Source organism: Mirounga angustirostris, unplaced genomic scaffold (genome assembly GCF_029215605.1).
Source record: "Mirounga angustirostris isolate CCGP_5_RB_7025 unplaced genomic scaffold, mMirAng1.0.hap1 SCAF_7, whole genome shotgun sequence".
Lineage (NCBI taxonomy): Eukaryota > Metazoa > Chordata > Mammalia > Carnivora > Phocidae > Mirounga > Mirounga angustirostris.
Window position 1 is genome coordinate 24,189,635 of NW_026991715.1, and position 21,454 is coordinate 24,211,088.

At 43.7% G+C, this 21,454-nt stretch overlaps 1 protein-coding gene across 1 annotated transcript; it reads left to right on the forward strand.

Annotated features, from left to right (window-relative positions):
• The first annotated feature begins 3,751 nt into the window (after positions 1–3,751).
• Positions 3,752–20,926, forward strand: ISOC1 (isochorismatase domain containing 1). The gene is made up of 5 exons (XM_045892102.3): positions 3,752–4,119; positions 13,273–13,392; positions 13,498–13,701; positions 15,330–15,446; positions 20,680–20,926. The coding sequence occupies exons 1-5, from the start codon at positions 3,817–3,819 to the stop codon at positions 20,824–20,826; spliced, it is 891 nt and encodes a 296-aa protein (XP_045748058.1). The 5' UTR covers positions 3,752–3,816; the 3' UTR covers positions 20,827–20,926.
• Positions 20,927–21,454: the final 528 nt, after the last annotated feature.

The following is a 21,454-nucleotide window of genomic DNA, read 5'->3' on the forward strand; positions in this document are numbered from 1 at the left end:
CATAAATGGAGCTTCCATGAATATTTGTGTATAAGTCTTTGTGGATGTAGGTTTTCATGTCTCTTGCATAAAATCTACCAACTGAGATTTTGTGGGTAAAGAACAGATGCATGTTTAACTATGTAAAATTTGCCATGTCAATTTTTCTAAAACGGTTGTGCCATTTTACACACCCGCTACAATGTATAAAAACTCTAGTTCCATATTGTTGTTATTGTCTTTTTAATTTTAACTATTTTAGTGGGTTTGAAATAGAATTTTTATGTTGATTTAATTTGTGTTTTTCTGACAACTAGTGATGTTAAGCACTTTCTCATGTACTTCTTGGACATTTGTTCATCTTTTTCTACGAAGTGCTTGTTCAAGTCTTTTCTCCCCTTTTAATTGGCTTGTCTTTTTATCATGGAGTAGAAGGAGTCCTTTTTATATTCTGGTTATATTCCTGCTGGTACAGTGTCTCTTCTATAGTGGATCCTCTTGAGTGGGCATTACCATGCAATATGAAAATTGTCACACTTGGTGCTCCTTCCCATATGAACATTTTCATGTCACTATCCCAGATCTCCTTGGTCCTGATCTTCCAGTTGTTCTTTTTCCAGGTTCCTGACTGGTTTGCTAAGCCATTTAACTTTGTCCATGATTCTGTGTATTTTTTAGGCCCAGCTCAGGTAACCTCTCTTTCCATGAAAAGTAGATAACCAAATCACTGTCCAAACTTTGCCCCTGGGGAGAATTTCTCCTCATTCCTGTCTTCCAAGGCTTGCACCAAGATATTAAGCCAATGCGTTTGTGAACCAAGCTCAAATTTTTTAGCTTCTGTCAACTAGTGATAATGGATCCCCCATGTGACCTGAAGGAGAGGTAGTGGATAATGTGGGTGTCTAAGCTAGCTGATACATTTAATCATTTGATCTGTCCAGTCTTGCTTGTTCTTGATCCTGTAGGTACCACTTCCAACTTTCTGTGGATTTCTTCTGGGCCTTTTTAACCCCAAGTCTTGGTGGATCTGAAAGAAATCAGCTCAGGGTTGGCTTTTCCATGTGCATGATTCCTTGATGTCCTATCGGAACAGTAGAAATTTCTGCTGCCCATAGCATGACTGTGTTCCAGAACTGATGGTGTCTGGATTGTGGTTCTTGCATTAGGGCTTGCCGTCAACCTAATGGCATCCTTTTTACTACTGGTATTTCCAATACTATAGGATCTATCGGGTTATATGGCCTGGGAGGTAGGGCTGTCCACACTGCTACCTGGACCTACTGCAAAACCACTTCTACTGCTGGGCCCCACTCAAAGCTGGCCACATTTCATGTCAGACAGAATGAGTCATATTATTCTCAGTTGTGGAATATGCTGTCTCCGTGATCTGAAGAGGCCTTCTAGGCACTGTGCTTCCTTCTTCATGGTGGGAAGTGCAAGTGCAAGAAGCAGTAATTTGTCCTGTACTTGGAAGGGGATGTCTTGCCATACCCTAGGGCACTGGACCCTAAAATTTTGCTAATGTTGTGGGTCCTTAAAACTTCTTAGAGGTTCTCCCTCTCTTCTGGAGTTCTTGTGTTTTACCAAGGCCTTCCACAGATAGTTACTTTTTGTTCATCTTGTCCAATTAGCATGATGTTATCAATATAGTGGACAAATGTGATATTCTGCAGGGTGTCCAGCCCGTTTATGTCTCTCCAGAGTACGACGGAGGGAAAAACAGTTAACATAGCTTTGGGGTGAGAATGTAAATGTATGGCCCGTGCAGGAGCTACCCTAGACACACCGTGTTCGGTCTATCACTCCGAAGCTTTACCAGGGTGTTAAAACCTGTATGTTGGTAGAGTGTTTCTTAACTGGTAGACTTTTGCTCCACATCTTTGATCATGCACCCTCATAATCCAGTGACACACATAATCTCTCAGCTCTTCCTTTGGATTCTACTATTGCTTTGGGATATAGTCCCTTTCCTTCCTTATGAGCCCCAGCACATCTGTGGTCTAGTTTTGGTGTTACTTAAGGCTATGTTAGGGGGCCTAGGTACCAGGAGAAAAAAGTGGGGGGAAAATCCTGGGGGAATTCATGTCTTGCTGAGGAAAAGCCTCTGCATTGTCTTAAAAAAAAATGGACGAATGTGTCATTAAGGAATCTGAGGACTCATGATTTTGGGCATCATCAATCCCATCTCTTGTGTCATGGTCCCATTTCCAACCAGGGCTCTGGCCTTGGCATAGAAAATATGCACTGTTTAGGAGTTTAACCCTCTTTGGAGCTCTGCTACTCTTAATATTTGGTCCTCAGCATTCTCTGTCTTCCTACTGCAGGAATTGAAAACCTTTTTCAATGCTACTGAAAAGGCCTCTGGTTTTCATACTTAGCTTTTGTCAATTATCTTTTCCCTATTTTTTTTTTTCTAGAGCATTAATGGAGCTTTGCGATTGTCACTCTTATTAGCACAGATATTTATATCTGCATAGGGAAGACCTTGCAATGGAGTGATAGCTGCAAAAATATCATTTGGGGTCTGATGGGTTCAGACAATAAGAGTTTTTAATGGAATCTCTCAGAGTTTGAAAAGAAACCAGAAAACAGACTATTTTTAGTAATTTGGGTACAAGTGAGCAATAAAGGCCAAATGGAGGTCTTAGCATTACTTGAAAGCAGTAGTTCTCAACTGGGAGCAAATTTGCCCCCTGGGGGGATGTTTGGCAATGTCTGGAAACACTTTTGATTGTGAAGACTAGGGAGGAGCCTGGACTATCGGTATCTACCGGGTAGAAGCCAGAGATGCTGCTAAACATCCTACAAATACACAAGATGCACCCCCCCCCCCCCCCGCCCCATGAAAAAGTAGTCTGCTTTCTAAATGTCAACAATGCCAGCGGAGAAACCCTGACTTAACAGTTACTACATTCCAAGAAGAGGAAACGCTCAATACCTAAAATGTGTTTAGACTCGTGAGCCTATCTTGACCCACGACCTGATGTAAAGGAAACTTTGTTCATAGTGTATGCTTCTCTAATTCCAGTTAATTGTAGCTAGTGCTTTATGGTGTTCATAAGGCAGGGGATTACTTTATTTGACCTTTTACTCACTTAAAAACGGAAAAACCCAGTTTGAATATAAAGTCTCGATTTTTACTCATAAACCTCTTTATATTTTGCAATTCCCAATCCAAGTTCTCCGTGAAATTGGGTTGAGATCAAGGGAGGCCAAGATCTCAAATTCACTCCTGGAGATAACTGTATTCCACGGGACTGAAAAAATAGGAACTTCGGGGCCTCGGATGACCCTCCCAAGGAAACATGAGATTCTGCTGCTCTCCTTAGGGTCTCTATCAGTCCGACCTATCGGTTTTGACATCCCTGCTGCCACCCCCGAAGAGGACTGCCCGCCTGTCTCCGCACAAGGCCAACAGGTAACCCGTCCCGGCAGATTCAGCCAGGCAGGCCTGGGTCCCCAGGCACTATGTAAAGTCCCCGCGAACAGCGCTCTTTCGGAGGGGGGCGGGGCGCGGGCGAAGGGGCGGGGGCACACACCTCTCCCGCGCACTAGGCGCGCCCCGGGGCCGCCCAGACAGGTCCAGGTTGGAGGGGGCGGTCCCGGCGGCGGGCGCAGGCGCTGGCCCGCGCGCACCCCGGCCCCCAGCCCAGCCCCCCGCCGCAGTCCGCCCTCTGCGGGGCGGGGAAGGGCGCGCGAGCGGCAGCCGCCAGGGCCCGCCCCTTCGCCTCCCCGAGCGGGCGGGCGGGCGGGCGGGCGGCGCGGGGAGGCGGGGCCGCGGCGGCCGGCCCTGTCTGCGCCTCGCTGGCCTCGGAGCTGGCAGACGCTCGGGGGAACATGGCGGCGGCGGAGCTGGCTGTCCCGGCGCTCGCCAGTAGCGGCGGCGCGGGGGCGCCGTCGGGCACGGTCCCCGTGCTCTTCTGCTTCTCGGTCTTCGCGCGGCCCTCGTCCGTGCCGCACGGCGCGGGCTACGAGCTGCTCATCCAGAAGTTCCTCAGCCTGTACGGCGACCAGATCGACATGCACCGCAAATTCGTGGTGCAGCTCTTCGCCGAGGAGTGGGGCCAGTACGTGGACCTGCCCAAGGGCTTCGCGGTGAGCGAGCGCTGCAAGGTCCGCCTCGTGCCGCTTCAGGTCCAGGTGGGTCCCGCGGGAGGGCCGCGCGCCCCGCCACCGTGCCCGGTACCCGCGCGTCCCTGTCTCCGCCCCCGCCGCGCTCCTCAGGTGCCCCGCGCCGCCCTGGCGCCGGGCCCTGCGCGCCTCGCTGGCTTGGAAGGGCTGCGCCGCGATTGCAGTCCTTGGGGACGGCCCAGAGAATGGGCCATCCGAGGGTGACGGTCACCAGCTGTCCTCGCCCGAAGCGGGGGCGTGGGCCTCCCGGCGCGTCCGGCAGCGCGAACGCCCCCACGTGTGTGGTCCTCGACCGCCCGCATCCGCTTTGTGTGCCAGGAGCAAGTCCGGCCGCCTGCGTAACCCCAGGGCCGTGCGGTGCTAACTGTGATTCTCTGTGGGAGTGCTGCCGAATGGGGTGAAGAGTTGACGCGGAGTGCTGGCCTAAGGGTTTGTTACCCGGAGTTGTGTTTACCACTTGCGGAAACACAGACTTCAGGAGTCCGACCTTTCCCGGCTCCTCTCCGCAGCTTACCGTTCCTGGAGCTTACGCCTCCCCTAACCTTCAGTGCGTTTTCTCGTCCTGGTACCTGGTTACTGAATCTGTTGATGATACACGCGTCGCCTCCGTTGAAAAAGTCATTTGACTCCAGGGCTGTAATACCTTGTTAATGACCCAACTTTCGCTCCACCAGCATTTTCCGATGGTGCTGGTTGCGAAAGTTGTTGCACCTGGGGATTATTTTTATAGCTTTTAGATATATATATATTTTTTTGAAGTCATGCACTAATAACTGTGCGAGGCTGTCTCTTGTCCTTTTTACGCTCAGAGGCTTCACTGGAGGATTTTTATGTTTGAAAAGCGAGGACATAAGGTATATTTTAGGTACTACACCATCAATTTTTCTTTCGTTGAGAAGCTGATAAGCCATTTCTTGGGAAGACCAAACTGAAATTTGGGAATCAGGCTTAGAAGGCATTTTAATATTCAAGTGTCATATTTATCTTTTTTTGTTTTTGCGTGTCGTATTCTTAAGATTATTCTCTAGTTGTTTTTTTTTTTTTTTTTCCCCTAGCTGTAGTCAGCTAGCTGCAGAATTGGTTTTGTTTCTTATCACCCCAGCACCCATGCCAGAAGCTTCCAAAACAGATACTTTTACCTGGATAAATTTCCTGTGTTCAGAGGACAAAGGTTATGAGATTCCACTGTTTACCCCTGTGGGGATCCTAGGGGGATGATCTCTGATACCCCAGATTTGCCCTGTTTTCCAGACAGAGAATTGTGAGAATTGTGGTGGGTAGGTGTTTACTAGCCCCCCATTTTTATGTCTTCAAGAGTTTTCATGGCTGACACCTCTCTGCAGCCTTCCTTGTCAGTGTATTTAGGTTATTGTTGCCAAAATACCCAAGAAGTTGGATGCACCTTTGACAAATCCATTAATAAAGGCCAGAATCCAAATTCTAACTGAGGAGGTCTGGAGCTGAACTGAAGATGCAGACTTCTTTGTGATGCATTTCCTGTAGTGGTTGGGAGGGAGGGTGGGCTCTACCTAGTAAGATGTTGTCAAACTAGCTACCCCCCGCACCCCACATTTCTAAGTCTGTTTTAACCCCCCAAAGTTCAGATTTATTTATTTTGAAACATTCAAGGCCTAGGTCTGCCAACTCTTTTTAATGAAACATTCTGGAAATTAATGATGTATATGTGTATACCTGAAATGTCCTGTACATTCTCAAAAGCCATTTTATAATTCAGGTGACTTGTGGCTTTTGCTTGGTATAGGAGATAACATTTTTTTTGGTGCTGATGTTTAAAATAATTATAATAATAGCACAACTCTGTTCCATCTTTTTAAAAATGTTATTTATAGCCCACTAAATAGCCCAAGAGTTCTTAAGAGTCTGTTATATAATACTTTAAATATTTTAAAGTTTTTAACAATATTTTTCTTTATATTATCTCCTTTTAGTAATCATAATACTATGACTTCTTCGGTCCGCTGCCTCCTCCAGCCATAAAATAAATGTGGAAGGCTGCACACACTCCATATATATCCGTAAAGCTATGCTGATACCTATTTGTATGTATATATGTGTCTATATATATATAGACACATGTATCCTTATGTGTGTATATACTCAGAAGTGAAAGGGAAGATAGTTCTTTTCATGAACGTTTTATTACACGTTTTTGGAACCTAGCTGTATGATCCTAGAGACATGGACATTTTATAGCTAAATGAGACCATAGAGTTCATCACAAGAACATTTGAGTGGCAGCTTTAAATGCCTGGCACGATGAATCCAAACATGGATAAGACCCCATTCTTGTTCCTTACCTGATAAGCTAACTCTCATTTTGCAAAAGAATGGAAAATAGAGGAAATTTGCCCAAGGTTCTCTGGTAATGGTGGGGCATCAAGTCCTCCCTCGTAGCTGACTATAGCATTCATCTTCTCTCTTCGTGCTTAATGAAAATATCAAGCAGAATAGAGGACAGGCCACAGACTTGAGCTTGTAATATTATTTGTTTGGCTGGTGTTCACTGTCCTTTGGAATCAATGCCTGTCACTTAGGAAGGCTCAAGATGGCCCATCAGTGAGGCCGTGTTCCTGGGGCACGATAGGCCCTTTCTCCCAGAGGCAGGGACAGAGAGCATAAGTTTGGCCCCATGTAGTCCACTGCTTAAATAATATAACTTGTTATTTCCTTGACCATAGAGCTTAGAGCCTCTAGGGCCCTGGCTCACATACCGTATATTCTAGAGTATATTCTTAATTTACATAGGGGAGTGACTTTCTTTTCATGTTTGTTCTGTTACTGCTATGACCTTGACCTTGTAAAACGCGGTGGTTTCCTGTGCCATACTTGTGCACCTGTGGTGGGTTAGCGGTTCTGTGGGGACCGATCGTTGAGACCCTCGGTGTCAGTATGGGACTTTGGAGTGTCGCCTTCTCTGAAGTCATCTGTCACAGTGACTGAGCATCTGCTGACAGCTCAGGTAGCTGAAGACAGCTCATGTTTTATGTGTCTTCGGCTTTGTCAGAATGCTTGAAGTCTGAGGCGTTTTGAGACGCGGAGGAAGAAAGGTAAATGAGAGGATTAAACGGTGGGCATTTGGGTCATTTTTATAACTTACAAGTTTTAATTTTTCCAAAGGCATTTCCCAAGTTTTTACTAACGGAAGCATTCAACCCTGGAAACTCCTGTACATTTCATATCCTACCACCACCAGTGTATTTTCCAGCTTGTCACCATGGAAGGCAGAGCCCGAACAGAAGAGAGGAAGAGGTGGACATGAGGAGGAGGATGCCAATGGGCCATTTTGCCTCCGTATGGAGGAGGGAAGGCTCTGGCAGCTTCGTGTGGGGCGGGAGATAAGGACTTCCCTGGGAACGTTATTTTGACCTTCCCTGAGATGGTTAATTGGGAAGGGATTTGGCTCCATCACCTTCACTTTCTTAGAGGTTTATTACTACTGTTATTATTTTTAACAGAGGGCATGACATTTACTAGCCAGAAGAGACACCAGAGTTCATGGTGGGAAGGGAGAGAAGACAGGGTTTGGGAAGAAGAAGAAAAGGAATCTGTCCCCCCTTGGGCTCGCTGGTTTGAAGGTGGTGATTTCTGATTATGAAACCTTTACTGTGGGAGCACGTAGGAGGAGCAGATAGATAGTAATGCTCAGAAACAGTAGAAGCAGGCGGGACAGATCTCTGGGAGGTGAACAGTGTCAGGGCACTGAGAGGAAACATCTGGATCATGAGGGATGTGGTTGGTCTCTCCCCCATTGGTTTGATGGGATTTTGTGTGTGTGTGTGTATATGTGTGTAACTTCCAAAAAATTTAACATTTTAGATTACTGCACTGTATGCTTTTTTCCCCTTGTGGAGGCTACCTGTAAATAAGCTGTGTTTGAGCGTGGGAACTATGAATTTATTGATTGATTACATGAAGCCCATTGAAACCTTGAAGTAGCCCTCTGAGGTGGATACTGTTTTGTTGCTTTGTTACAGATTGAGACACTGCTGTTTGAAAATGTAAATGATTTGTCTGATTTCATGTAATTGAATTTAGGGAAATTGAGATTTGGTCTCAGAGTCTAACGCCCACAGCTCTGCTGTGTAGGGAGCCTTGTAACCCCAGGGGAATCACGTCATAAAACTCTGTTTTAAGGGAGTCCATGTTGGAGCAAAGCCTTGCTGTAGCTGTGGTAATCACATTTCGTTGCAAATACTTGTGAGTGAAATAATGATATCCGACCGCCCTTCTGGACTCTCTCCTGAGCACATCATGCCTATCTTGTGACTCTCATAGACTACCACGGTTTTGAACACATCCCACTTACGATTTGAAACTTTAATCATCCCTAAAGATACACAGTTTACTCACTGTAGTAGTTCGCGCTAGGAGGCTGTTATGACAAAGTACCACACACCGAGTGGCTTCTACAACAGCAGTCTATTTCTGCACAGTTCTGGAGGCTAGCAGTCAGGGTTGACTCCTTCTGAGGACCGTGAGGGAGAACCTCTTCCATGCTTCTTTCCTGGCTCTTGGTGGTTTGCTGGCGATCTTTGGCATTGCTTGGCATATAAACCCATCACCTTCATCGCTGCCTTCATGTTCCCAAGGCCTTCTCTGTCCAAATTGCCTCTTTTTATAAGGATGCTAGTCATGTTGGTGTCGGCACTCTACCCTGCCCTAGTGTGACCTCATCTTGACTAATTATTTTTCAATGATTCTGTTTCCAAATAAGGTCACTTTCTGAGGTCCGGGGGGTTAGGAATTCAACATATGGATTTTGGGGAACAGAATTCAACATGTAACACTCACCGTGAATTGCTTTTATGGAAGAACAGAACTGGGGCACGGAAAGAGCATCACTGAGCAAGGTCAGCCTCCCTGTGTGTGCCCGTCTTGAGTAACCAGGGACACTTAGCACAGGAGGGACACGTTCCTTGCAGATGGACAGCCACTGTTAGAAAATGGTCAGAACATAGGTGGTAGTGAAGAAAGGGGAATACTGTCATGATAACCATAATAATGGGACTTGGGGGTGAAAAGTTTTTTGACTGTGAAATTTAAGGTCAGATTCCAGCTATGACATTTCTTAAGAAAGTGGACAAAAATTTATACTTGAAATTGATCTCTGAAACTCTTGCTTGAGGAGGCTGTTAGCTCTGATCAGTTTTTTGTATTTAAATAGGTTTATTGAAATATGTATTATCTATGTGTGGGTATGTATAGAGATGTTTGTAGATACATAGGTATATGAAAGTGTGTATGCACACACATATTTTTATATGTGATTTTTTTCATGTTTCTTGAATATGCAATGATCTGTAATTGCTGTTTTTTACTTGTGACGGCATTTGGTCAGGTGTACTTTTAATTTGTTATCTTGCAGTTAGAGCGTGTGTCTGAGCAGCATTTTTAGTTATCTACAAGGTTTGGGTTTAAGAGAAATTCATGACTGAAATTAGGAAGTCTCCGGATTTGGGGCGCCTGGGTGGTTCAGTCATTAAGCGTCTGCCTTTGGCTCAGGTCATGATCCCGGGGCCCTAGGATCGAGCCCTGCATCAGGCTCTCTGCTCGGTGGGAAGCCTGCTTCTCCCTTTCCCACTGTTCTCTCTTGCTTGCTGTATCTCTCTGTCAAATAAATAAATAAAATCTTTAAAAAAAAAAAAGTCTCCGGATTTTAGACTCAGGGTGTAATTTAATAACTTACTTGAATTCATGTGGACTTGGGGGCGAGTTGGCGGGACATGGTGAGAGTTTTTCAGGGTTGTTTTTTTGTTTTGTTTTTTCTCCTTTTTATTGTAGCCTCAAAGCCTTCTTTTTGGCTTATCAATTATGCAGGTTATTCATAAAGTAGCATTTTCTTTCCCCAACTACCATGGCGTAGGGATACTTTTTTTGTTGTTTTCTTTAAAAAAAAAAAAAATAAGCTTTTAGTTTTAGCGTAGTGTTAGACTTACAGCAAAGTTGCAGAGATCGCTCAGAGAGATCCTGGATACTTGTACCTAGTTTCCCCCCCTGACTAACATCTTACATTACTGGGCACAATGCTGGTCACAGCCAAGGAACCAGCATTGGTACTTATGATTCTCTGAGCTCTACACTGTATTCACATTACACCAGTTTTTCCCGAGTGCCATTTTTCTCTTCTACAATCCATTCTTGGATGCTAATTATGTCTAGTTGTCATGTCTTCCTAGGCTCCCCTGGGCAATGACAGTTTTTCAGATTTGTATTGTTTTTGATGACATGATGGTTTTGACGAGTATTGGTCAGATATTTTGGTAGAATGTACCTCGGTTTTGGTTTATCTGATGTTTTTCTCATGCTTCAAATGGGGTTGTGGGATTTTGAGAGGCAGATCGTGAAGGTCGTTCTCATCACATTTTTTCAAGATGGTACGCTATCAATGTGGCATCACTGATTATCTCGGTTTTGATCACCTGGCTGAGGCAGTGTCTGCCAGGTTTTTCCACTGTCAATAGTCACCTGACCCCTTCTATATTCTACTTTGAGGAAGCAGATTACTTTATGTCACATCCAAGGGGATGTCAGGAGTTGGACTCTGCCTTACAGAGAGGAGGATATCTGGGCATTTTTGATTCACTAAATTATAACCAGTCATCTCTGCACAAAAACATGCCTTGTCACATTATCTCTGTCGTTTCTGTTTGCTGAAGGTTAATAGATGAGTTCCTGTACTAAAAGCGTTTTGCAAGGTGCTGAGGATTTTATGGCAGCATTTTCTGACATCCTCAGTCTGTGTCTACTATGACATATATCTGATGTGGCCCCCTGCCCAGAACAGGAGACCTCACAGCTGAAAGGAGGTAGGAACAGAAACCCCAGGAGACCACAACTATGAATATTTAGGGTTTCTGGGTAGGTAAGGCTTTATTCCTTTAAGTATCCCAGTAGTAAATATTTTGGCCACTTCAATATCGTGGTCCTGAAGTATTATATAATTTAACATTTTCTTATTGAGTGTGCTAAAATGTCCCAATTTATAAGTTATATACATACTTCTCCACTAGAAGTCTAGATGTGGAACTAGTTGAGTTTTGATCTTTTAGTGTATTTTGAATCTTGTCTCTGTCATCTATCATTTCTTGCCGATACCAGTTTGCCTATCTCCAGCAGCTTCCGTTCTGATTTGCTGTTTATAACCTTCTGTGAATTTAGGGTCAGGACGACTAAACTTGTTAGGAATGCATACTGAGTTCGTCCATTATCTGAGATGAGATCTGCAAGCTGGAGATAAAGCAGCTATGAGCCCTAAGTATGATAATGGTTGGCCATCCGGCACACTTACTTTGGTTTACTTGGCCTGCTTACTGCTCTCACTGCTGTGGAATGACGAGAATGGCTGAGTTGCATTGCTCTAATTTGAAACTGACCAGTTGCAGGTAAACCACATTCCATCATGTGCCCTAAACACATTGTAGGTGTCTAGGGACCCACTTAGACTTTGAGCCCTTTGATCCAAAATTTAATTTTTCCTGAGAATTTAAAATACCTATTTATAAATAGTGATTGGTTTTAAAAATTGTGTCCTAGGTACTTATATATACATGCTCACTGTTTTGGAAAATGACACTTGCATTAAAAATTTAAGGGGGCAAACAGTTAAAGATAGAATATATAATTTAAGATGCTTGAATATTTATTTTAATCATACTTTATTGGCAAGGTGGGAAACCCTATGCATAGTGTTAGAATTACAGATGGCACTCCCATTCTGCCATGAACTTGGTCTGAAGGGAGATGGGTACCAGAGCACCTAGATAAGAAAGTACAAACTCACTGGAAGGATAAAAGATTCCTTTTAATGATTCACTTAATTCCTGTAGTGACTGTTTCCTGAGAGTAGCCCTCAGTGGTAGGGTCTGTAGGGAGGGTCTAGGGCCAGGCTGGTGGGGAAGCCATCACCATGTAATTGGGACACAGGTTTCTCTAGAAAATTATTAACAGCTATTATCCATGGGTGGTTTTAGGGCGAAATGGGAAAGTTAGAGGGGAGATCTAAGGGCTCGCTAGTAAGAGGAGGGGCGTGGGTTCATTCAGGACTGGACTGCTTCCTCTACAGTGCTTTCTGAACTTTGAGAAGGTAAGAAGAAAAGCATCATGGACCTTTAAGAATCCATGAGTGACATGAAGTTCTTAACATTCACCAGTGGTTTTCACTTCTTTTGTAGATTCATACTGGGCCCAAGTTGTTCCTGTAGAGCGACTCTGGCAATTAATTAAAGCTGGGTAATCTAATGCCTGTTTTTAACCTTAATTCATTAATTTCCTGATGGTGATGAATATGTTGAAGAATGCAGGTGTCCAGTTTATGTCTGTCCATTGAACAGTGGTGATGTGCCTGGCATCATTTCATTGCATTTCTTTTTTGAACTCTGAGAGAAGTTATTCCTGAGAACAGCATCTTAATATTTCTGTCTTGATGACAGAGCGATTCTGGATTTGTTTCTGTTTTTTCAGTTTTATGTTCCATAGTCTCTGCTACAGATTATTTTCAGGATTACTTTTCGTACTTGTAAGCAGTGTCATCATCAAACTTAGTTGTTTACTATTGTAACATTTTTTTCTAATTAAAAGCAATGCATATTTTTAAATAACATTTGGGAGGGTTTTTAAGTAGCATTTGGAGAAGGTATGAAACGTATAAAGAAAAAATATTACCAGCACCCATAACTGTGTAACTACTTGTTAATACTTTCATATATTTGCTTCTGCCTTCTATTTATATTTTTACATGATTGAGATACTGTTGAACTGTGCTCTCTTTTTAAAATTAACATTATATCATGAGTATTTCTTCATAGGTGGTTCAGATATTTTGAACACTTATTTTCATATGTTATTTTAGTTCTCTAAAACAATGTTTTATCATGGGACTGTGTTAAAATTTGTGAAATCATTTCTGTATTGTTGGTCCTTGGTTTATTTCTCATTTTCACTATTAAAAGCAATTCAGTCAACATCTTTGTGGATAACTTTTTTTTTTTCCTGTAATTCAGATCTCTTCTTTTGGATAATAGTTGTAGAAATTGGCTTACTGGGTCAAACAGTAGGAACACTTTTCTCCTTTATTGACCTCCACTGAAAATAAATGTCGTTGTATAAAGAGTGCTAAATCATTCTTTTTTCTTTTCTCCTCAGCTCACCACCCTGGGAAATCTTACACCTTCAAGCACTGTGTTTTTCTGCTGTGATATGCAGGAACGATTCAGACCAGCCATCAAATATTTCGGGGATATTATTAGTGTGGGACAAAGATTGGTATGTTTGCTTGTTTATTTTTTCCAATTTCCTGAAGCATGGTATACATGTATATATTTACAGATATGTATATTGCTAATTATCCTTGGTTTTTGTTTTTTCCAGTTACAAGGGGCCCGAATGTTAGGAATTCCAGTTATTGTAACAGAACAGTACCCTAAAGGTCTTGGAAGCACCGTTCAAGAAATTGATCTAACAGGTGTAAAACTCGTCCTTCCAAAGACCAAGTTTTCAATGGTAGTACCAGAAGTAGAAGCAGCGTTAGCCGAGATTCCTGGAGTCCGGAGTGTTGTATTATTTGGAGTAGAAGTAAGTGCCTATTGTTATGTTTGGGATACAATATCATTTGTAGAAGAACTTGGTTATTTCGACAGTGCAATTTTATATATAGACTAGGTGGTAGGTGATAGTAATGATGAAAAACATCCACCCTTTATTGAGTGTTGACTCTTTGCATGGCAGTGATCTGTATCTCTTCATTCATTTAACACTCCCAGTGACTTTCTGAGCCAATGAAGTACTTTTGGTCTCCCCGTGTTACAGATGAGGAAACTAAAACACACATGCTGTACAATTTGCTTGAGGCATGTAGCTGGTTAAGGGATGGAGTTGGATTTGAATCTAGGCTGATCAATTCTTGGGCCTTTGCTTTTAACTACTACTTTTGGGGCACATTTTCATCAGAGGCGTTATTTTTATTTATGTGTTGTAAGATTTCACCTTGGTCATATTTTTGCTGTAGAAAAACCTTAGAAGTCATGTAGTTCATTGTCCTTTATGCTTAAATCACTGACATATCTTTTTAAAAAATACTCATGGATTCCTCATGCTGATTAAAATGATTTTTGTTGATCTCTTTTTTTGCATATGTATAAACAAGATATATGTATTTATTCATAGCATTTAAACAGCTATTGAATTATATTTAAGAATTATGGAAAAAATCATAAATACAATGAAATCCAAATAGTATTAATTTAATATACCTATGATGGTAGGTTTTATACAGTAGGTTTTAAGAGTAGAAAGATGCAGCCTTAGGTTTAGGTGTGCATTAAATATTTTTGTATCTTGACTTCAATAATGATAATATAGAGGAAGCCTGTTTATGTAAATAGGTCATGCCAAATATTGTCGCTGACTTGGGCACTTTTTTTGCTCATTCATCATTATTAGACCTCACGCCTAATCAAAATCATCTTTGAACACTCCTCCAGTGCCAATTTTAATGGCATGTCAGTTGATAATTCTCCAAAGCTCACTCGTCACATGCACATAAGGTTGGCATCCTGGTATTATTGAAATGTGCTTTCATTGCTTATATAACGGAGCTCTTGTTGGGCGTGGTTTTGCTCTGTATTCTCTGCTAATGAATTGTTACAAGTTAGTACCTACAAAGATGGAATCTCTATAATACATCTGCCTGTGCTGTATACTGGATACTTTTTGCCTTTGTCACTTGTTATTTTTAACTTGGCCCACCTTTACTACCAGATACCTCGTACCAACTTAGTTTTTCTACTCATTTCTCCGTCTACAGAACTGCTGGCTCATTCTTTGTGTTAGGCACTCAGAATGAGTTCAGAAATAAACCAACCATGAGTGGCATCAGAATGGAGTGGTAGTAGCCAGCCCTAGGAAGGTCATCCAGATGACAGATGAAAATCTTTTTAAAAAAATTCTCATGGAGCTCCAAGAATATGTTCGAGGATCCTAGTGTGAGGAAGCGTGAGGTAGTGCAATTTCTGACTTTACAGTGAGGAAACCAAAGCCTGAGGTGCTGTTTATTTTCAAGATCACCTGGCAAGTTAGAGGCAAAACCAGATGTAGGACAAGGTCATGAGAACTGTAGTGCTTTTTCCTGCTTTATCGTGTTGTCGCACGTTTGTGAAATGTGTGACTGCATTATTACGTAGGATTTTTAATTTTCCTCCTAGACTCATGTGTGCATCCAGCAAACAGCTCTGGAGCTCGTTGGCCGAGGTATTGAGGTTCATATTGTTGCTGATGCCACCTCATCGAGAAGCATGATGGATCGGATGTTTGCTCTTGAGGTAATTGTCCTGCTTGAAAATAAATAATTTATCAACGTTTCCCAATTAATTCGAAGAATCATGAATACTTCATAGCAATGAAAGAGTGACATCTTCAATTTTAGTTTCTTCTAACAACATCAGACTCATCGACTTCCAGAATCTTGATGGTGCGCTGACCGCCCTTTGAGGTCTTGCCACTAAATCTTGTTTCATATCCTCTGTCTCCTCAGATCTAGATTTCTGGTGACACCAAAAGCTCTTGTACATCTTTCCTCATAACTTTGCTATAGTTTTTTTTTTTTTTTTAATTCTTACGTTAATCCCCGTACATTACATCATTAGTTTTAGATGAAGTGTTCCATGATTCATTGTTTGTGCACAACACCCAGTGCTCCATGCAGAATGTGCCCTCCTCAATACCCACCACCAAGCTAACCCATCCTCCCACCCCCCTCCCCTCTAGAACCCTGTTTGTTTTTCAGAGTCCATCGTCTCTCATGGTTCGTCTACCCCTCTGATTTCCCCCGCTTCATTCTTCCCCTCCCGCTACCTTCTTCTTCTTCTTTTTTTTTTCTTAACATATATTGCATTATTTGTTTCAGAGGTACAGATCTGAGATTCAACAGTCTTGCACAATTCACAGCACTTACCAGAGCACACACCCTCCCCAGTGTCCATCACCCAGTCACCCCATCCCTCCCACCCCACCCCCCACTCCAACAACGCTCAGTTTGTTTCCTGCGATTAAGAATTCCTCATATCAGTGAGATCATATGATACATGTCTTTCTCTGTTTGACTTATTTCACTCAACATAATACCCTCCAGTTCCATCCACGTCGTTGCAAATGGCAAGATCTCATTCCTTTTGATGGCTGCATAATATTCCATTGTATATATATACCACCTCTTCTTTAGCCATTCATCTGTCAGTGGACATCTTGGCTCTTTCCACAGTTTGGCTATTGTGGACATTGCTGCTATAAACATCGGGGTGCACGTGCCCCTTCGGATCCCTACTTTTGTATCTTTGGGGTAAATACCCAGTAGACTTTGCTATAGTTTGATGCATGGACTTGTAAGAGGCATTCTGGTAAGCTTAGTCTGCCTCATTTGAGAGATTTGCAAATCAGAAACAGCCCACCGAGGTTGAACTCAGCCCAGCCCTAGGGCATGGTGGGCCTAAGCCTGGTTCAGCCTCTGTTGGGTTTCCTCGGACTTGAATTTCTGGGCATGGGAGGTGTGTCGCTGCCTGTGAATGCCACTCACACACAGTGTTTCTTGGCTGTCTGCCCCAGAGGGTCAGGGTGGACCACGGTCAGGGAATCAGAGATGTTTTGTCAGTGTTGCTTAACAGTACTCTTTCATAAGCGTTTTCTCTTCCAAGACTGTTGAAAAGCAAACTACCACGTAATCCTTTGAGAGAGGTCACTCCATATTGTGGATTGTTGTCTCTCTCACATTAAATTCTAGTTCTGTAATAATTTTAGAGTCATGTCCATGTGGATTGAGTTGGCATGTTCTTTAACTGATGATTTTTACTGAGAATGGGAGATACAGATATTTTTGTCGTTGTTGTTGAGATCCTCCGGTGTTCTGGCCCAAGCTGGCCTATGAACCACTTTCTCTGTTGGACTGCAAAGTCATCGCGTTAGCTGAGAGCGTTCCCAGGGGCGTTGAGGTAGAGCACATGAGAGCGTCAGAGGCCAGGAAGGAGCAAAGTCAGTGCAGGGGGCCGATGCAGAAGCAAGTCGGGGCTTGGCAGCAGCAGTTTCTTTTTTTTTTTAAAGATTTTATTTATGTATTTGAGAGAGAGAATGAGAGACAGAGAGCACGAGCGGGGAGAGGGTCAGAGGGAGAAGCAGACCCCCCGCTGAGCAGGGAGCCCGACGCGGGACTCGATCCCGGGACTCCAGGATCATGACCTGAGCCGAAGGCAGTCGCTTAACCAACTGAGCCACCCAGGCGCCCGGCAGCAGCAGTTTCTTTAAGGCCCTGGTTGGCCGTCCCTTCTCTAGGAAGGCTGAGCTCCAGAACTTAAAGTGTTTCCACGGAAGTGGAAAACTAAAAACATCCAAAAATAGCAATAATCTTGCTTGTAAAGAAATTGCAAGGACTTTTTGTCCTCCGATCAAATCAGTTTTTGAGACATGTCTTTATTATGGCATTTATTACAGAAAATTATGATGGTTGGCACTTCTGTCTTCTCCTAAGACTGGGAATAAAAACATGGTGAACCTCTTCACCGTCTGACACTCTTTGAGAAGTAGTCTGACCTCAGTGATTAGGAGTCCAGACCCTGGAGGGATAACACGAGTTTGAACGCAGGTCTTAATTTTCGATGGAGGTGTTGTAGTCTGTACCTGAGTTATTGGGAGAAAGGTTAGGTTTTTTTTTTCTCTTACTGTAGGACTTTGAAAGTTAAAGAGCAATCCGGCCAGCTCGCCTTCCCTGTTCCTATGTTCTGAAGGAACAGGGACTACTTTAGAACATAGCTACTCACAGAATTCCTGAGACTACCCATATTGCCTGTTGAGATTATTATACTAGTAAGATTTATAGTTACTATTACTGAAACTTCAGTGCTGGCGTTTGTGGCATGTGCTTTCTTCAACAGAATATTTTGAGCACCAACCATTTGTCAGGCATTGTTTTTTCCAACTAGTAATTGTAGAGTAAATGTAGAATAAAATAGAATGAAACCCTCTCTGGAGCTTGATACCCTTGGACTTGTGGGGGCGCAGGGGGTGTTCATGTTGATTGGAAATTTACTGGGTTTAGGTTTTTTTTCCCCCTTTGCCCTCTCTGAAAGCCTCGTGGCTTTGTGCCCTTGCATTTGAGGTTTGTGGGACAGAGTAACTTTGCCTTTGGCCTTGCTGGACTGGTTTTGTGAGTGTAGGGGATGGACTTGGGAAGCCGACGAAGCCCTATACCTGTGTGCATTAAAGAGCCGCGGTTTGAAGTTTTCACCTCATTTTCAGCCAGGAGAGAAACAGAGTTTGGGAGCAGGGCTGTAGGTGTCCTAATAGCGCACGTGAGTGTGCACAGACCTGCCCGTGTCTACAGAAGCTGTTGCTTTTCTCTTTCTGCCCGGTCACCTTTCAGTTTGGGGTTGGCAGGCACTGTGGGAAGGTCCGGGAGGCTGTTTGGAAAACTTTGCATGTTGCTGAGCCACGCCTTCTGCTTACACAGGGTTTTGGCTTGATTTTTTTTTTTTTTTGAATCCAGTCAACCTTGGCCATATCTCCGTCTTGAAGCTACGGAATGCTGCCCCTTGGTGTCAGTTGACTAAGATGTGTCTCTGTGCCTCGAGCATCCCAGCCTCCCTCTGCCCCGGTGACCCAACTCTCAGCCTCACCGAGGAGTGTTGGCCTGGAGTCACCCAGACTGTGGTCAGCGGAGCACTGGGGAAAGCTGGTGTTTTGGGGGTCATCAGCTTTCTTCCTTAGACCTGGGAACAGTTCTCTGTCCTTCCTGCCTCACGAAGGACCTAGAAAGATGAGCGAGAACTGACCTCTGTTGGCACTTTTGCACATATCAGGCACTTTCACAGACATTGCAAGTGTGTGATTGAGAATCAGAGTGAATCATTGAGTGTCCCCCGATTGAACCGCGGGCGGGGAGGGAGGCCGGGCCGGGCCTCCAGCTGGTGAGCGTGGGAGCCACGTTTGACACCTGACATGGCTGAGCTGCAGCTAGTCTTACATTTGCCCCCTGCTCTTCTCTGGGAGGGAAGCACACGGTCCTGGAGATTTCTAAAGGTTTTTTTTTTTTAAAGATTTTATTTATTCATTTGAGACACAGAGATACAGAGAGAGAGAGAGAGAAAAAGCATGAGCAGGGAGAGAGGCAGAGGGACAAGCAGGCTCCTCGCTGAACCAGGAGCCCGATGTGGGACTCGATCCCAGGACCCCGTGATCGTGACCTGAGCCGAAGGCAGACGCTTAACCATCTGAGCCACCCAGGTGCCCCAGCTAAAGGTTTTGATAGGATCGTCAGAAGTGGACTAAAAGGAGGACTTTAGTTTCCAGAAGTCTTTAGAAAACTCACTTTCGGGTATTTGTCCCCAACATAAAGGGTACCAGCACGCTTGGGTTTTTTTCTCCCTCTTTCCTGCGTAATCCTGCTTGAGCATTCTGGTCAGCTGCTCTGCATGCTCTTCTGCACGTTCTGCTGGGCTGAGGTCCACGCTGGCTTCCCAAGAAGTGGGCTCTGGCTTCTCCCTCCTGCGTGCTTGGGGTCAAAAAGGGAGAGTTTGCTCTGCCAGTGGGAAGGTTGGGCCTGCGCATCCGCAAGTGTCTGAAGGCTTCACCTTCACTCTACGAGGATGTCCTGGCTCTTGTCCTGACTCCTTCATGAGGAATGACTGCTCCGGGTCTTTTCCTCTGACCTGCCTAGGAATTGTGTTTAACCACCTGTCTTCCATGGTTCTTAGAGCCGATGGTTCTTGGGACAGCAGTTGGCCAGGTTTTTCCCTATGGTTTCTGATAATAGAGACAGCCAGAGAAGACATCTCTGACTCCAGAATTCTCTCTCATTCCCTTCTCTACCCCTCTCCTGCTTGTTCTCGACTTTGTCTTCTTTGCCCTCCTCTCTCCATCCTTCCCTCCTTGAGACTTCTGTCCTTGCTTCTCTATTACAATTCCACTGGGGCGATTTGGCAAGGACCTTCTTTGACCTGTCAGCGAAACTTTAAATTTTATGCTCTTGTTTCGTGATTCTGAAGTTTATGGTGGTGGCAGTGCTGGTGGGTCTGTTATCAGCCCAGGGGCACATTCTCACACGTTGCCTGAGGCTCTCCTACCACCAGTCATTTCTTACTTATGAGAAGGACACACATCGCTGTATATCAGATGTATGTCAGATGTTTGGAGACAGAAAAAGGAAATCAAAGATCATTGTTTTACACTGATAGTCTTGATTTCCCTTTTGTCCCTGGCACTTAGAAGTCATAATATTAGCTTCATGTTTTCTTTTGCTTATTTCTAGTCTGTATTACTGATATCGAGAATAATCATAATCGGTTTGTTGTGTGACTAGTTTGAAATCTGTCCCCATCACTGGATTTGATGGTCTGGCTAAGGACCATGGTTTTTACACATGATCTTAGCCACAAGGCTAAGAAGCGATTGGACCATGGTTTTAATAGAAGACACTGATTATTGTGACCCGCCATAGCTTTTGCTGTTGTAATACAGTGTTCCTTGTTATGCTCATTTCTTGATTTGTCCTTTTTTTTTTTTTTTTTTAAGCGTCTTGCTCGAACCGGGATCATAGTGACCACGAGTGAGGCTGTTCTGCTACAGCTGGTGGCAGATAAAGACCATCCAAAATTCAAGGAAATTCAGAATTTAATTAAGGCGTGTGCTCCAGAGTCAGGCCTGCTTTCCAAAGTATAAGGACATTTGAAGGACTGGTATGGTACTCACCATCAGGTGACAGGGCTGTAAGCCCACACTAGCTCTTGTCTCTACTAGAATTAAAATGTTAAAGTCAAAACTTGGCTCCTTTTTTGCGCCTCTTAGTCAAACATAACCAGTTAGACCATTTGGGTGCCAGCATTTAGTTACAAATGTCAAAGGCTTCAGGTGCTGCCTATCTTCTTTTTCTTTTTTTTGTTAATGTGCTTTTATTTATTAAAAAAAATTATAATGGAGGTATCTGTTTTGTGTATACTGTATCCACTGGTCATTTTTTTTTTTCAAAGATTTTATTTATTTGAGAGAGAGAGAATGAGACAGAGCACATGAGAGGGGGGAGGGTCAGAGAGAGAAGCAGACTCCCCGCCGAGCAGGGAGCCCGATGCGGGACTCGATCCCGGGATTCCAGGATCATGACCTGAGCCGAAGGCAGTCGCTTAACCAACTGAGCCACCCAGGCGCCCGCCACTGGTCATTATTTTTTAAAGTGAATACTCTCGTGATGTTTTCTTAAATTGTGCACTGTAAAAAAAAAAAAAAAAAAAAAGGACCGGTAATGATTTGACTTCCGTAGTATTGTTAAGATGTCTGTTGTAGTATGGACTCA

Coding starts and splice junctions, on each gene's coding strand:
- ISOC1 (XM_045892102.3), top strand. CDS start 3,817: ATGGCGGCGGCGGAGCTGGCTGTCCCGGCGCTCGCCAGTAGCGGCGGC. Junction 13,393..13,497: donor TTAGTGTGGGACAAAGATTG/GTATGTTTGCTT, acceptor TGTTTTTTCCAG/TTACAAGGGGCCCGAATGTT. Junction 13,702..15,329: donor TTGTATTATTTGGAGTAGAA/GTAAGTGCCTAT, acceptor TTTTCCTCCTAG/ACTCATGTGTGCATCCAGCA.